At 43.9% G+C, this 17,630-nt stretch overlaps 2 protein-coding genes across 7 annotated transcripts; one reads left to right on the plus strand and one right to left on the minus strand.

The window, feature by feature from the left end:
- The first annotated feature begins 874 nt into the window (after positions 1-874).
- rufy2 (RUN and FYVE domain containing 2) lies at positions 875-12,768 on the plus strand. 5 transcript variants are annotated; one of them, XM_062464029.1, is made up of 20 exons: positions 875-1,107; positions 1,693-1,833; positions 3,638-3,811; positions 3,990-4,107; positions 4,723-4,824; positions 5,840-5,963; positions 6,260-6,324; positions 6,450-6,515; positions 6,608-6,677; positions 6,814-6,915; positions 7,077-7,193; positions 7,485-7,511; positions 7,654-7,821; positions 8,112-8,209; positions 9,584-9,703; positions 9,938-10,067; positions 10,825-10,919; positions 11,035-11,083; positions 11,229-11,309; positions 11,423-12,768. In XM_062464029.1, the coding sequence occupies exons 2-20, from the start codon at positions 1,758-1,760 to the stop codon at positions 11,564-11,566; spliced, it is 1,926 nt and encodes a 641-aa protein (XP_062320013.1). In that variant the 5' UTR covers positions 875-1,107; positions 1,693-1,757; the 3' UTR covers positions 11,567-12,768. The 5 variants fall into 5 exon arrangements, with proteins under 5 accessions (XP_062320013.1, XP_062320014.1, XP_062320015.1 ...); XM_062464030.1 differs by lacking the exon at positions 7,485-7,511 and having other exon boundaries at positions 876-1,107; XM_062464027.1 differs by lacking the exons at positions 875-1,107; positions 1,693-1,833 and adding an exon at positions 2,072-2,635.
- Positions 12,769-12,963: 195 nt separating this feature from the next.
- Positions 12,964-17,579, minus strand: hnrnph3 (heterogeneous nuclear ribonucleoprotein H3 (2H9)). Of its 2 annotated transcripts, none has more exons than XM_062464032.1 (11): positions 17,432-17,579; positions 16,602-16,709; positions 16,332-16,487; positions 15,999-16,142; positions 14,770-14,908; positions 14,157-14,347; positions 13,966-14,058; positions 13,728-13,840; positions 13,508-13,643; positions 13,351-13,407; positions 12,964-13,239 (listed from the first exon to the last, which is right to left on the minus strand). In XM_062464032.1, exons 2-11 carry the CDS (start codon positions 16,687-16,689, stop codon positions 13,163-13,165), a joined length of 1,194 nt encoding a protein of 397 aa, XP_062320016.1. In that variant the 5' UTR covers positions 16,690-16,709; positions 17,432-17,579; the 3' UTR covers positions 12,964-13,162. The 2 variants fall into 2 exon arrangements, with proteins under 2 accessions (XP_062320016.1, XP_062320017.1); XM_062464033.1 differs by having other exon boundaries at positions 16,602-16,705; positions 17,432-17,570.
- Positions 17,580-17,630: the final 51 nt, after the last annotated feature.

Consider the following 17,630-nt stretch of genomic DNA (forward strand, 5'->3'; position numbering starts at 1 on the left):
ATAACACAAGGGTTAAACAACTAAACCATTAAATAGGAAAATTGACCAATCAGAAAGTTATCTAATTATTACGATACATAGGATAAAGGGAATATTGCTGACATACTTAGTGTAACAGATACATTAGACCTTCGTGGATTGGATCATGTTGTATCACTATCTTGTAAGAGACTACACCCACAATTGTTTTGATGTTGCACTTAAGATGTGACCTTCTTTTTGCTGCACTATATTATGTGATATGGTAGTAAAGATATTGTGGTTGCAGTATAATTAACATATTATTCTTGTGCCTGGTAGCTGAGATGTGGTTACTTTGCACTGTGCCTGGATAGACCGTTCCTTGACTGAAACTATTAGAACTATGCACCTTTTCTGCTGTGCTTTCTATAAGCACTATTTTTGTCACTTTGGATAAAAGCATTAATAAATAAAATGTTAAATTGTAAAATTATGTTTAGGTTTATGAAGAAGCATTATAGGCAAAAAAAGTGGTTGAAAGACAGCCTTTATATTGTTAAAGGTTATTATTAGTTTCACTCCCAGATCCACTGTTGCAATAAACGACGGGCAGAATTTCAGAAGCAATTCATTCATGTGAAAGGCTGCGCTGTCACAAAGATAAGCCTCTTCCTGAATGGCTTTACATTCCATCTGCTGCATGGGAACAGGGATTGGCCAGTGTGTACAAGCTTGCTCCATCCCCTTCATCTTCACGTTTAGGGATTGGCCAGTGTTTGCAGACTTCCTCTGTCCACCCCACTCCCTCCAGTGCCAGCGGAGGCTCCTCCCTACCCTTGTCGACCCTCCCCAGCCCCTCCCCCTCTCTGTGCCTCAGCTATGTGAGTGTGTGTGTGTTGGTGTGTGTGTGGCGTGTGGTCTGATCCGTTCCCTGGAGCGACATCACCCCCTGCTCTCTGCTCCGGCCGGGACTGCCGAGGGATGAGACCCATCCAGAAGCACGGCCCAGAGCATCAACAAATCCTTCTCCTGGCAGCTAGATCAACTACCAGCACTGTTGGACTAGACCTGGACTGGGAACAACAGAACCAAGTAGAACCAAGCCTTGTCAACCAGAGCAATAACACTACTGCCGCTCCCTCTGAGGTAAGTCAGTAGAACTAGCTTCATGTGTGCATGTGTGTATGTTCTACAAGACAAGAGGCTTGTGATGGGGGCGGCTGTGGGCATAACATGACAATGCATCTCCATTCTGTTTGGGCCCGAAAGACAAACAAAATGACAAGTGTGACATGCAGTTGGAAAGACAAAGCGATCATAGTTGCCGTCAGACTGTTAAGAAACACAGGCAGACAGATCTGAGAGACAAGGAGACAGAAGGCCCATTGGAGGGTGCAGCAGGAAATCAGAGTCATATGATCCTGGCTCACTACTTGCCAACTGGAGGGACTGCAGCATACTACATGGTTTACAGTTTAGCTCCTTAGTGTGGCTGTGGTCAGGGTGTGGACAGGACACTGAACTAAGAGCAAAGTACTTTACGGACCTCACAGTCAATCTTGCCTCTACAGAAGGTTTATGATGTTGTCATGTTCCACAAGGATACTTTACTGTGATTGCTCAAAGCACAGACCAATAAATATCTTCTACGTAGAGAATATTACTTGTAATAGAATAACTACAATGCCATGTTAATGCACAGTCATTTCTCATACCCGGCTATGTCGGCAGATCTTTCTCTGGTGAAGCCCATCCACATCAGTGTGACCAAGGACAGACTCTAGTCACCTCGAATCATGTACTCTCCCCAAAGTCTTCATCGCTGGGGTATCACACACAGTGAGAGCATGGAGCGACTGGCATACAACCAAGGTAGGACAATAACAACAGTAACAACTACTTCATACGTCATCACAGTCTGCATTACATGTTTTTGTATATAACTACATGTGATTTCTAGTGCATCTGGAAATACTTTGCAAACAACTGCATTGTACAATTACATTAATATAGATACAGTGCAGATGTAATTCTAGTGGTTGACAGTAGATGGTAGCAAACGAACATCTCTGGTACAAAACCATTACGTAGTGCTTTTGTGTCTTCTGAGCATTTGACACCACCCCTCCGGTTCAACGGAGATTCGGCTCAGTGCTCGGTGTAAACAGAACTCTTCGCGCTTTAACAAATCCGATACTCTCATATATTAATTTACAAACGGGCTGTTAGCATTCAGCATGTAAGCACAATTTGATGGGCAGATTAGCAACCCAAAGTGGATTAGCGAACCGGTCATTGTTTCCTAAATGCTATTCCAGACATTTTTGTGCCATGGTTGTCAGGTGAACTGGCCGTGACCGTTTCATTTTGACTTCGACGATGGCGACACCTGCAGAACACGACCTTGCGTTAGCAGAGGCAGAAACTAGTAAGGAGAAAGCACAGGTATTCGGAATTCTGAGGCTACAAGAAGAAAAATCGACTTGTGAAAAAGCTAACGTTAGCAACAGCAGTAGCAGTGGCAGCACGACCATGAGAGCAGGGGATGGGAGATGGCAGGCTCCTATATTCGCTCTCGCAAGGAAAGCATCGGAGACCTTTTCAGGAAGCATTCACGTTCTGCCAAAGGTAGCAGAACACAGAACGTCACTCTCCGATGAGTGGAGTGTCAAAGGTAATTAGAGCTAGCAATATTGACCTCAAAACTCACTTAAGAACTAACCGCATCTGAACACTCTTGCAATTTATATGTTATTGTATCAGATTGCTCAATCACGTTATTTGTGCAAATGAACGGTAGCTTAAAGCTTGTCATCAAGTCGCATTCAAAGACTGTTGTCAGATTTAGTAAAGAACCGTACATTCTTAACATGTGGTTTATCTACGAACCAATAGCTGTCTAGAACCACACCCGGGCCCCCTGTGATGATGTGATGCTTGCTGCTGTTACTATGGTGCCATAGGCTTTGAGCAATAGAGAGATGCGCCATGTTACAGAAATGCAACTACACAATCCGACTGTGGGGCCGGAAAAGTCTCCTGTCTTGTGCCGTGCCACATAATCATGAGGGGGCTCAAAAGGCTGATTGGAGGATGGAGTCAGAAACAACAATTTCTCCATTAGTAAAGCCTAATCTATTTATCTTAACAATGGTTCTGTTTACAATGCTGTGGTGAATTCTTAAGGTTACATGAACAAAAGCCCATAATGACTTGAGTGACCTCAAACATACTGTAGCTGTTGGAGTTTACATACACTGTCAGTGCATGGATGTTGTGTAGCCTACTCCCAAACACTTCTGCTGTGAATGAGTAACAACAGTGGAGCTGAGACATTAACAGAAGCAGGGCCTAGGTTACTATTAGACATTCTAATGAAAAGCTGTGAACCAGGCTTGTTTAACCAGTGACAGACCCCAGAAGGGGTTTCCAGAGTAACCAAATAATGTTTGTCATTCAGTTGACAAGAAATTATTGTTCATTGGTCAGGATGTAACCCTGTAGTACACTGTGTACAGAACAGGCATCAGGTGAGTACACCAGTTCAGGGAACCAAGAAAAATTAGCTGGTTTGTCATGTTCTCAATTACTTTTTATTGAGATGCTAGCAGTGTACAACATTTATACTGTGTGTGTGTGTGTGTGTGTGTGTACATTTGTGTGTGTGTCTCCCTAGCCCTGCGGGACCCCATGGCAATGGAGAGAGCCAACTTGTTGAACATGGCGAAGCTAAGCATCAAAGGCCTAATTGAGTCAGCACTGAGCTTTGGACGCACTCTGGACTCTGACTACCCACCGCTTCAACAGTTCTTCGTTGTCATGGAGCACTGCTTAAAGCACGGCCTCAGAGGTACCTGCATTAACACAACCAACACAACCTTTATCATTGTTATCTTCATTGCAGACTCTACACGTAAAGAAACTTACTTTTCATCATCGCATAAATCACATAAAACTATTGCGTGATTGCATTGTTACAGATGTTGCTGAGTGTGGTTGTGTGTGCGTGTTTCCATGATTGTCTGCAGTAAAGAAGTCATTCCTAGGATTTAACAAGTCCCTGTGGGGTCCATTGGAACTGGTGGAGAAGCTTTGTCCAGAGGCAGGAGAGATCTCAGCCAGTGTCCGAGACCTGCCTGGACTCAAGTACGGACTACAACACCACCACCACAACAGAACACACTTTTATATCACTTAAGTACCAAGATACCTACAGGGAAACCAATCCCTTGGATTAAGATTTAAAGATTTTTTAAACGTCTCTTTGTATAAAAGCATCTGCTAAATGAATGAAATGTGACGTAATCTAAAAGACTGATTAGTAAAGACTGTCAGTATATGTGTGTATAAAGTGTTTAAGGTTCTTGTTTCACCTGTGTAGCGACTAAATATTTAAAAGTGGATGTCCACCTGTGGTAACTGATACCCTTAAGAAATCTGAGAAAGCCAGATGGAGATGGACTTTCACTTCAGCTTTCCCCACTGAAGGGGAACGGGTGATTAGCTTTCGAGACTGCAGACAGTCGCAGACAGTTTCCTCTGAGCACTGTGACCATATGATGACTCATCATGGTAGTTAGAGTGGAAACCTGCTCTCAGCAGAACTTGTTAGTGCCACATGTACAAACAATGTTCATGTTTTAGTGAGGCTGTCGGAACAGTAGTACTCACTTTTGATCGAGTTTTCTCTCTCGACCTACCCACTTCTATCTATCTTGTCTATTTCTCTATCTCTCTCTCATCATCTGTCTATCTCCCTAGGACTCCTTTGGGAAGAGCGAGAGCTTGGCTGCGCCTGGCTCTGATGCAGAAGCGCCTGGCAGACTACCTTCGTCTCCTCATCACCAGGAAGGATCTGCTCAGGTACACACTACACTCATGCTGATTTTACATTTACATTGTTTACATTTAGACATTTAGCAGACACTCTTATCCAGAGCTGTAAGTACAGCAACATTTCCCCCGAGGCTAGTAGGGTGAAGGGCCTTGCCCAAGGACACAACGTCATTTAGCACGGCCGGGAATCGAACCGGCAACCTTCTGATTAATAGCCCGATTCCCTAACCGCTCAGCCATCCGACTCCCCATCTGATCAGTATCAGGGCTCCAGACTAACTTGTTGCCTTGGTTGCACTGGTGCGCCTAACTTTTTTATTTAGGTGCACCAGCACAAAATTTAGGTGCACCCAAATTTTTCCTTGCGTCGCCACAATTTCAAGGTCACCTTTTTATCACGCTCCATATACATTCATATATATTATGTAAATGATCTTAAACAAGAATAAGGTGTAGGTAAATATATTTTTTATTTGAAGCACAATCATACTGTATATATATATCTTTTAAGTGCTTCACTGAGCTACCAAACTAAAACATTTTAAGCAAAATAAAACATTTCAAAATAGAAAGTGCTACTGTTTAAAAGTGCTTCCCTGAACTGAGACCTAACATTTCATGGCTCAAAGTCTTATAGCGGGTCCCACCTTGCTGTCGCATGCCCTTCAGATGGCCAACACCTGTAATTTGGCCTTCTTGCCCTATGGCCTTGGCTAAATCATCTTGCCACACTCTCCCTAGCATCAAAATCCTAGCTCCATGGGTTAGCTCCATGGCCCAGCTTCGTAACTCAGGGGTCCGCAATTCATTTTTACAAGGGGCCACATGAGAAACCTGAAATGAGTTGGAGGGCCTCATCAATTCATCAACTCTAGAGTGCGACCAAATTGGTCGCACTCTAGAGCCCTGCAGTATGCACACATACTTTACAGACACACACCTACACTACATATACAGACACAAGGATACCAAGGATACACAAGGATACAGTCATACACACACGCCCAGATACACAAGCAAACGTGTGTGTGTGTGTCCTCAGTGACTTCTATGAGAGCTCTGCAGTCATGCTGGAAGAGGAGGGAGCGGTCATTGTGGGCCTGCTGGTGGGCCTCAATGTGATCGACGCTAACCTGTGTGTGAAGGGAGAGGATCTGGACACCCAGGTGAGGAGGGAGAGGCAGAGTATTAGAACTGGTGATACACAACAACAGGTTCATGTTGGGTTTACTGGATGCTTTATCATTGATCGCACCATGATGGCTCACCAGGTTGAGCGCGTTCCATATGGGCTGAGGCCTGATTCCTGCTCCATGTCTTCCTGTCTTTCTCCCCTACATCTCGTCTACTTCTTAACTGTCTCTGTCCAAAAAGGCCAATAATTGATATTTTAAATAGACAGATCAATATCTGGTCCTTATGTTCATCTAGCTGATGTTGACTGTTCACCTTCACCTTCCAGGTGGGGGTCATTGACTTCTCCATGTACCTGAAGAATGACATAGATGACTATAGAAGCGAAGAGAGGTACGGTGGAGGCAATGTTTCAACATGCTCCTCTACTGAGATTCTACATGTCCTCTGATTGTTTGTCTCTATGAAGACAAGTAGAACTAAGCAAACTTTTTTTCAACTTATACTTTTCTCAACAGAAATAGTCAAATAGCTGCCATTTTAGACCAAAAGAACTACGTTGAAGAATTAAACAGACAAATGAAGTAAGTCTCGAGAAGTGTCTCAGAGTGGGTGAGGGTATGTGTGAGTGGTTGACTTTGAAATGTAGCTAAAGAGCTGTATATTTCTCTCTCAGTTCTACAGTGCACGGTTTACAGGGCAGGGTGGACTCTCTTGAGAAATCCAACTCTAAACTCATAGAGGAGGTAGGACAGTGTATCTTCTTCATTACCAGTCTACCCAGTAACACCTATAATATTAGTTAAACACTGTAACCTTTGGCCTGTTGTGATTGGTCTCTGACATAGTATGTGGACTGATGGTGATTGGTTTGATTTGCAGCTGGCCATAGCCAAGAACAACATCATCAAGCTGCAGGAGGAGAACCACCAGCTGAGAAACGAGAACACTATCATCCTGATGAAGACCCAGCAGCACCTGGAGGTACTGTACCTGTTGGACGTTCCTCTGATTTCACCCACAACTCAGCCTGACGCTCACACTTTGCTTTCCTCGTGAAATCAGACCTCCTGTGTTCCCACGTACGCCTTCGTTCAGCCGATGTGACATGTTGCAACTGTGTGGGGTGCTGTGTGATTGGCCAGGTGACGCAGGGGGATGTGGATGTGGAGAGAGACACATACAAGCAGTCTCGCCAGGGGCTGGACCAGATGTATAACGAGGCCCAGCGACAGCTGAAGGAGGAGTGTCAGCTACGGCAGGTCTGTCTGTCTGTGTCTGTCTGTGTCTGTCAGCGAAGGCCTGTCTGTCTGTCTGTCTGTCTGTCTGTCTGTCTGTCTGTGTCTGTCAGCGAAGGCCCGTCTGTCTGTCTGTCTGTCTCTGTCTGTCTGTCTGTGTCTGTCAGCGAAGGCCTGTCTGTCTGTGTCTGTCAGCAAAGGCCTGTCTTTCTGTCTGTAACTGTTCCTTTTTAGCTAGACTGAAGAGAGTTGAGAACTGGGGAAAGTTTAGGGGAGATGCATGGTTTGTTCCTACTGTGTTTTGTTTTTCTCCAGGATGTGGGGAATAAACTGATGGCACAGGTTTGTACCGGCCAAGTAGAATTATTTTGTATTAGTTGGGTATTTAGTTAGCCGTGCCATACGTTTAGTTAATAATATACTTAGTTGGGTTATCTTGGTAAGATAAGGAATGGTTAGTTACCAGAGTTTTCTGTCCTGCCAGGAGGTAGAGAATGAACTGGTGGTTCAGGTGAGCATGAAGCAGGAGATGGAGCTGGCCATGAAGCTGCTGGAGAAGGACATCCACGAGAAACAAGACACTCTGATTGGTCTACGGCATCAGCTAGATGAGGTCAAGGCCATTAACGTGGAAATGTACCAGAAGATGCAGGTAAGGGCCCTGCCCACACAATACCAGTCTCTCTCTCTCTGTATTCACAACACATGCTGATCTATACTTCCTCAAAAATTTGACTTTTGTTTGCCATCGGTCGAACCTGTTTTTTGATCAAGTTCATGTACTGTAACTGGTTTTACAGATTAGATCTGATGTGATGTATTGTTGTCCGATCCCTTATCATCAGTGTGTGTAGCTTGATGCCAGGAAATGTTATGTAATAAAATGTAAAGTAATGCAAAGGGATCTCAGTCGTGTTTACGTGTCTGGTTGCCGTTTGACAGACGTCTGATGATGGGATGAAGCAGAAGAACGACATGATCACCCGACTGGAAGAGAAGACCAATCAGATCACGGCGACAATGAAACAGCTGGAGCAGAGGTAAGACCTAACATCATTCATTTCAAACGCTGATGATGCCTGATTAGTCAACATGATGTAGCCAGACCTAATGCATCAGATTCACACAGCTTCTTGGTGTGTTTTGACTGGCGATTGGTCGGCCATTAAACTCATCCATGCTGGCATGTTCACCACCGTCTCTTTCTGCATGTCAGTATTTGTTATGAGTGTTTGTTTTACCTTTTGGCCATCATTTCAGGTCATTTTAATTGGCTTTCAGATGGCTTTAGGCTGGTTGGTTGATGTGATGCACCCATAGCTTTGTCATGGCCCAATCAACAGACACCTCCCTTTCTCTGTCTCCTTCTCCCATTGGTTGACTGCCATCTAGTTTGGGATACTTAAGGAATGCTTTGTTTAACAGTTTCTTCAGGCTTTTTGGTGACATGAAGATTCACTGATATTGACATCCTTGTTTCCCCTTTGTTTTCTTCTTTGCCCGTCATCGTCACCACATTTTGCCCTCCATCTATTCATTTGTTCATCGTTTCTACATCACTGCACACCTCTTCTTCTCCTCCTCCTTTGTCTGTATCCCCTGTTCTGTCCTTGCACTGATCTACTTTTTGTCATGTGACCAGTGATAAGGACTTGTTAAGCCAGACACGCACGCTAGCCATGTCCTTTGTAAAGTGTGCCAGCACTGACACAGAGCATCAGTACAAGCTAGTCAAGGACATCTCGTTCTGAACACTGACACTAAATGCACACCTTCTCTCTCTCTCTCTATCTCTCTCTCTCTCTCTCTCTCTCTCTCTCTCTCTCTCTCTCTCTCTCACTCCCTCTCTCGCTCCTTCTCTAAACAGGGGTTAGTTTACATGCAGTATGGTTTACTCCCTGTGGAGATGGCTCTTTTATAAGTACTGTAGTCCTTTGGTTTTGTATCAGTTCAAGGCTTTTCTCACCGGGGAGTTTTGTGGTGAATTCAGTTATACTGTTACTGTTACTATGCTACTGTAATAATGATAATAATCCACTCAGTCATATTTGTTAGAGCAAATATAGCCAACAAAACATAGTATAACAGTTGTCTTTTATCACTTGAAACAATAAAGTTAGATGTTTTGAAATGTTGGTTGTGGCTTAAATCTATTGTGGAATCATTGAATTTATTTATCACATTCGTCAAAGAGTGGTAGTGAAGTTAAAACATCAGAGATCCATTCCATAAATAAATGCTACACACTTCGTGTTTTCTTATTTTGGCCGTCCCTTCTTCCTCTATCAGTTTGCCTGGAGGTGCTTGGCCCTCCCCTTTTCCGTTGCCAGTTTGTGCCATAGCATTCCCCCTTCCTGCCCCCCGGCCATGTGGCCTGGAGCCTGAGTTTTACCCGGTTGGTTTAATTACACCAGATTACAGGAGGCGGAACGCGACCGCTGGACGGCCGAGGACGGAGCTCGTAAATTCAAGCAGGACTTTGCAAACAAGGCGGACATGCTGCAGAGACAAATTGCCCAGAGAGAGAAGCAGCTGTGAGTAATGTTCTCAGAAATGCAATGAAAATGTATAAAAGCTACACAAATTTTGAACAAATACATGTGGCTGCTATGTCCTTCAATTTCTTCTTAGATAAAAGTATCTGCATGTTGTTCTTGTTCTTACCTTTTTTAACTACATATATTGTGTATAACTACTGTAACCTTGACTTCTTATTCACTCCTAATTGTGAAGTGGCCTAAAGTTGATGTTGTTTTCTGTTCCCGTAGGCAACAGCTGGAGACAGACCTGAAGATTGAGAAGGAGTGGCGCCAGACGTTACAGAACGATCTGGAAAGAGAAAGAGACTCAGTCAACCAGCTTAGTGCCGAGGCCTTGCAGATCAATGGACTCAAAAAGGTGTGTGGGAGAGTGAGAGACAGAGAGACAGAGTGAGAAACAGCGTGAGATACATAGAGTGAGAGACAGAGTGATAGGCAGAGAGTGAGAGGCAGAGAGTGAGATACATAGAGTGAGAGACAGAGTGAGAGGCAGAGAGTGAGAGACATATAGTGAGAGACAGAGAGTGAGAGAGATAGAGTGAGAGAGAGACAGAGTAAGAGACAGAGTGAGAGACAGAGTGAGAGACAGAGTGAGAGACAGAGTGAGAGACAGAGTGAGAGACAGAGAGAGAGAGAGAGACAGAGTGAGAGACAGAGTGAGAGACAGAGTGAGAGACAGAGTGAGAGAGAGAGAGAGAGAGAGAGACAGAGTGAGAGAGACAGAGTGAGAGAGACAGAGTGAGAGAGACAGAGTGAGAGACAGAGTGAGAGACATAGAGAGAGAGACATAGAGTGAGAGACATATAGTGAGAGACATAGAGTGAGAGAGAGACAGAGTGAGAGACAGAGTGAGAGAAAGAGTGAGAGAAAGAGTGAGAGAGACATAGTGAGAGAGACATAGTGAGAGAGACATAGAGTGAGAGAGACATAGAGTGAGAGAGACAGAGTGAGAGACAGAGAGTGAGAGACAGAGAGTGAGTGAGAGATAGAGACAAAGAGACACAGAGAGAGACACAGAGAGAGACAGATAGAGATACTATGTGTTGATGGGGGCATTGTGTCTGGATCCATCCAGTATGTGGGATGTATCATCTAGTGCGTGTTTGGTTTTGCAGGAGTTCCACCGTCTGCAGGATGAGAACCACCAGCTGAAGGGGATCTGTGAGGAGCAGGAGCAGGCCCTGGAGGAGCTGGGCTGCAAACTCAGCGAGTACTGACATCCTAATGATCCAATCCAGCTCAACTTTAATATCATGTATGATAGAGTATATGATGCTGACTTGATGGATGAATTAATTCTTCTGTTGTGGTTTCTATGATCATAGATCGAAGCTCAAAATTGAAGACATCAAAGAAGCAAATAAAGCTCTTCAGGTGAGTGACTCCACATCTACTGTATGCTTGTTATGGAAGATAATTCAACACTTGACAAAAGAACAGAACAGCGGGAATAGTGCCAAGGAGCCTGTAGTTAATGCGCGGAAGTGTTTGTGAGTTATGTAAAGAGTATTTGTCTCAGGGGGGACAGGTTTGGCTGAAAGACAAGGAAGCCACACACTGTAAGCTGTGTGAGAAGGAGTTCTCCATCTCCAGAAGAAAGGTAGGGGGAACACAAAGGTTATCACAGTAGCATATACAATCTCAGCGCTCGCGATGCTGTACTGAGAAGTCACAGATATTGTACGTGTGCTTGTCTGTCTGGTTCGTCTGCAGCACCACTGCAGGAATTGCGGGGAGATTTTCTGTAACGCTTGCTCCGACAACGAGCTTCCTCTTCCTGCTTCTCCCAAACCGGTGCGAGTCTGCGACACATGCCACGCCCTCCTCCTGCAGCGCTGTTCTTCCAATGCCACGTGAGACACTACCCCCCGTCCCGAACACGCCCTCACAGCTTTAACTCCACCTACTTACCCGAGACTAACACTCGGAGCAGGCAGGACTGTTATAAGGATGGATCGTTTACATTCTACGTGTTGTCTCTGGCCTTTAACCTAACCTCAATAGAAATGTTGAAGGACACTAAGGTTTCAATGATTAACCTTCTCCAGTCTCCTACTCTAGATCACCAACGCCAGTCGTCCTCTGACCTTGCTATTCCATAGGTTCCCCTAATGTGATGTTGAATCTGTTGTTCAGTGATTGTCAGGGTCAGCAGCTGTGTTCCAGGTAGCTTGCCCACATAGCTGCATTTAAAATGCAATACAATTCAACAAACATTGATAATGGTATTCACAACATGTTTACAATACAACTCTTTGAGGAGTGTTTGGTTGAATGCGGACCCACATTTGTATGTTGTGTTTATGTTGGTCAAGGATGTAGTAATTGACCTGGAACGCACCTGTAGTTTCCCTGTCCCCTTGAGGTTTTATGTCCTGTGATTTCTGGTGATGACTGGTCCTAACTGGCTTTCTACAAATGTGCCTCTTAACAAGCCAAACTATAGTTGTTGCTTGAACAGGTTTGTCTCTGCATGGTACAATAGACACATGTATGTTTATCAAAAGCACTAACCTTCCACTGCTGCCCTGAGATGTAAGACAGGAAGTACAAGCAACAGCACACAACCTTTTCTGCTGACTTTGGATTACTGACTGAAAAATACTAAACTGACTCATTGAGTTATGCAGTGGTTGAGCAGTGATTATAACTCTTCTTACGCTAAAATAGCAACAAGTATATGTGTAATAATGCCAATTTCTTGTCAATTGGACAAAGATATTAATTTCAGAGTATTTATGTTTTATGTTATTTTAATGCTTATTATTTGAATATTGTTCTGAGTGTTACATTTTAAAGACTTGGCCAAGAATTTTATGTACAGCACATGTTTAATTTGTATGTAACCACTTAGGTTAAGGATACACAAGCTGTATATTTTGTTTTGTATTCAATCAACAAAACCATGTTTACAATTTATAATATTCCAGAAGTGGAATTAAGGGTTTTCATGAAATACAAACTGTGATGTAATACATCTCACTCATATAAACGATTGTCAGAGTATTGATATCATTTGCACAGTATTGACATACTGTATATAAAATAGTTGAACTATTGTCTTCACTAAATGTTATTTAAATGGCATTGATTTAAAGGTGGCGCAAACTAGCTATCTTTCTTGCCTTTCAATCTGTTTTTATTACACATACTGACACATAACAATCAATGTTTTTTTCCCCAATAAATATTAAGCAGGAGGACAGCTCATTTAATAGAAATACACCTGTCAAGATTTGTAGCCATGACTCAAATTGAGAATTAAATATAAAATTTATTAGGCAAAATGTACAATAGCTGCTGTTTCTCCTATGCAACAGCTTAAATATATATTTTTATTCCACTCTTTGAGACTGGAATATATTCTACCTTAGTACTTTTCATGAACAAGTGAAAACATTCAAATACAAAACAAATCTCCAACAATGTTTGGTTGGAACACACAGTTCCCCTTCAGAATACCCCTCGAAGTCCACTTCCCCTTGAGCCTACGCCGCCAGAGTTACCATAGAAACCACCACCGCCACGGCCTGAAAGAGAGTCAGTCAGAATCAGAAATGGCTGCAGCTTCCTGGTGGGCCTCAGACTGATGTTCTCACACTGCTGGAGACACGTATGTCTCTGATAAAAAATACACTCACCCATATCTGATGACCCACTTGCTGTTGAGTTGAGGAAGAGTTCTATATACCGGTGTTCTGTACAAAGAGATAAACATTAGGACAAGATGGGAGGATGTAGCTTCCAACTAAACACAGCAGACTTATTCCATCTTGGTTGGAGAGTGGCTGTACGTACGCATGTGGTTCTTGTCTTTAGTCATGGCTGACACGGCGTCTTCATGGGACCTGAACTCCACGTCAGCCTCCCCGGTGGACTTCCCGTTAGGACCAACGTCGATGTGCACCCGCAGAGGACTTAAAGGGGAGAAGAACTGCACGCACACACACACCTTTTAACAAGACACACGCAGTATTCCTAGGTTCAGGGGAGGGGTGACAGACTGAGGTCCTCTTACATTGGCAATGTCTCCCTCAGTGGCACGAAAGGGCAGACCTCTCATGTGCACAAAATGTCCACTGTGAAACCCAGAGCTGGAGTCTCCTGCACCGTAGCCATGGCCTCCCATACCTACACACACACATTTAAAGGTTCACAGAAAAATGCTACTTCATGATTTGTAAACTCAAAGTGGTATTAACTGGTGGCCACCATAGACACTAGAGAGACGAGAGCCAAGCAGCAGCAAAACTCACCTCTCCCCCTCTCGCCTCTCACCCGCTCATCAAACATCCCGTTGCCAAAGCAATAGTTATTAAAACCGTTGTAGTTGTCAAAACCTCCATAACCTTGAGGGGAGAAAGAAGGAGATACAATAAGACAGGGAGAAACTAACAAATAAGAGAGCTAGGTGAGATTGAACAAAACCACAACAGAACCTGCTTACCACCACTGTAGCCTCCTCCGCTGCGCATCTGGTCCAGCAGGGCCCCTCCCCGGCCGGGCCCTGGCCCAAAGAACCCACCCCGGGTCATCATGGGCCTGTCGTAGGGGCCGGGTCTCTGGCCGACGCCCCTGCGTGGCAGCTCATAGTAAGCCCTGATCTCATTCCTGCTGCTTTTAAAGATCTCTATATACCTGTGGAGGTCAACAGGCGAGGTGGGGGAGAGGTGGGTTAGGACAGGAGCGTAGTGGCGCTCCAACATAGGGTGGAGGTGGCACACAGCATGATGCTGTATAGAGGGGTGGTTAAGGTTCGGCACAGAAGCAATAAACTGTGGAGGTCTACTATCAACAGTAGCTCTACATAAACCCCTCCCCCCCAGTGTACTATTGACACATACACACATGAATGACAGCTAGATGTCCAGAATAAGAAAGATTAAGTAACTGTAACAATAGCTATGGAACTGCCCCACTCAGTCTTCCCGATACAGTATTTATCTAATTCATGATCATACCATCTTTAGCTAAAGAGGAAAGATGCATGATCCCCCATACCCATACCCCCCTTACCAACCAGAAGTACCCAGTTATCCCAGTCTGCAGTCTGTCCCCACCTGTGCCCTATTCTTTCCTTGTGTTTCCCCAGTGCCTTTTCTGCTATCTCCTTTGAGGCAAACTGCACGAAGGCTTCCCCTGTGCTCCTCCCCTGGTAGTCCATCGGCAATGTTATCCCATTTGGCACGATTCTCAACCCTTTAACCCAAGGACAGATAACCCCACAGAGGGGGGGCAAAGTTAACAAAGCTGACACATAACCCATCTGGACAAAACAACAACGCCTTAGAACTCTCCCTGAGGGCTCAAGTTGTCCCCAGGCCCTGGTCTAGCACCAGTATTACTGTCCCACATCTTGACCATGACCACCAGGAAGAAAATAACCTCCATCTGACCCTAGATCAGAGTCCTGGGGCAACTTCACCCTCCTCCGAGACCCCCCTGCCCCCCAACTCCCCTCCATAGGATTATGTCAGTGTGATATCTGTCGGTCTTATCAAGTCGGGGCATACACAGCTCACTTACAATACAATCATATTTTTTTAACCCTCGTGCTGCCTTCGGGTCACATGACCCAAAGGTTCATAACGAACCATCGTTGTGTTTACCCAATTTTACCCAATACAAAAACAAATAAAAATAATTTTCTTTTAACCTTCGCAATGTGGGGGGTCTGAGACAGCCCAACGGTTAAAAGAAAATGCTTCACTTTGTTTTTGTATGCGGTAAAGTTGTCGCAATACGACGGTGGGTCACAATGACTGATGGGTCAGAACGACCCGAAGATAACACAAGGGTTAAGAACAGTAAGCACTGAGACATCGTAGTTAAAAAAAAACAGGCTCTACTCAGGGCACGCACAGACATTGAAAGCAGGATTGGACCAGAACATGGAGCGACTTAAAATGGGTTATGTTACACTTCTGGACAGGAAGTTGTAAATAATAACCAAATAATTAACATGGCCAACTGTTATATAATCTGAGATTTAAAAAATGTATTTTGCACATTGCATTTAGTCAGCAGGTCAATTTCCAGGAGGATTAAGTCACCACATGTTCTTCAAAGCTAAAAATGTATTAGTATACATTTGTAACATTTCCTACAATGTGCATGTATCCTTTGTCACAACTACCTACAACATCAATCAATAATCATCAATGATCTATAGACCTGCAGTGGTTGCAACCAATATAACCCCTGAGGCTGCCCTGGGGGAAAAACCTCTCTGTCTATCTGCCTGTTTGCTAACTGACAGGACACTGAGGTTTAATGGAGCAGCATCTACCTGAGAAGAATTGCACTATCTCCTCCTTACTGCAACCAAAAGGCAGCCCTCTTAGCCGCAGCATGCAGCCGCTGCAGCTGTCGTAGTCTGCAGGCCCACTGCGCTTCAACACCCAGTCCATCTCACTGCGGTTGGACTTGAACACTGTAGGGCAGAAACAGGAACACATTCAATAAAGATCAATAAATGGGACAAGGTAAAAACAGGAAGAGCGAGAGGACAACTTCAGGGACATAATATTTCAGAACACGTTTGTCAAATGATGAAATAATGACCTTTTCTGCGGACAGAACTCAGTCCTGCCACGGAAAATACAAAGACAATTCAGTGCACCTTCTATGTAGCGGTGTCCCATGTATTTACGGTCCTTGGCTATGGCATTCTTGAAGTCCTCTGCTGTTTTCAGTTCAACAAAGGCCTCTCCACTGGGCCTGCCTTCTTTGGAGAAGGTAAAACACACCCCATTCACCTTGCCAACGATGTCACAATCTGAGGATCACAGACAAAGATACACACAGTTAGCACCTTTGTTTTGCATATGGTAAGTAGCACACTTGAAAATGGTAGAATGTAGATATTGTGTCGTGCATTTCTTCTACTAACCAGAAAAGAAGCTGGCCACCTCTTCTTGGGTGCAAGACCATGGCAAGCCCCTGATCCTCACCACATAGCCCTCGTCATTCATCGACATCCTCCCTTACTCTGACCTAGCTAGGACATAAGGACAAGGACATTCCTTGTAAGCAGACACACGACTTATTAAAATAACTGTAAAACTCAATTTCTAAATATATCTCTAAATATATTTATTTGTCAGTGTTCATCTGACTATCTAGATCGGCTACTGTAAGAGTTGTCATACACCATGTATTACTATGAAAATGCAAATAGCAGTGTTAAGTTCCAGGTGTTCACTTCAACAGCTGGCACTAATAACAACTGGCTATCCGTATCTAACCTGCTTCACCTTTGCTGTGAGATGTGATGTGGTTTGATAGCTCTCTAGTGCAGTTATCCATTTCAAGTTAGCCAGCTACACTTGCACTGTCATGTAGCATACCTACAGTGTAAGCTAATTAGCTGGTTACATAAAGTACAATTGGAGGCTACTGGTTGGTGCCGGTTTCTAAGAAATTGTATTTATTGACGCTACCAGCCACCAATCTAATGCCAACATTCCATTAAGTTACTAACTAGCTAACGTTAGCTAACTTTCTTAGCAAGCTCCAAGTGCTATCGTTAGCAAAGGTTAGCTACCCTAGCTAGCTGTACAGCTAGTTCAGTAGGACACCACTAACGGTCAAATGTGGTAGCTAGCAAGGCAAGTAAATGCATAGTTTTATTTTTAAATGAAGACTTCTATAACAACACGTTTAACTAGCCATCATTTACAAATATTCACTCGATAATGGAAATAAATAAAATAGTCTCACAATCGTGTCCTCTTTCTGGTCTCTCTTTTTTTTCAGGTGACACTGACAAGTTGATTCACATCACAAGTTGCCAGGTTATGAATAACCTTCTACACGAGTGTCTAAAACCCCCGTACACATTTGTTTTCTCCCCGATTTCTCCAAAGTAAAATTACTAACCATCACTTTAATACAAGGTTTAGCAGGTTTATATACGTCT

This window comes from Osmerus eperlanus, chromosome 6 (genome assembly GCF_963692335.1).
Source record: "Osmerus eperlanus chromosome 6, fOsmEpe2.1, whole genome shotgun sequence".
NCBI lineage: Eukaryota > Metazoa > Chordata > Actinopteri > Osmeriformes > Osmeridae > Osmerus > Osmerus eperlanus.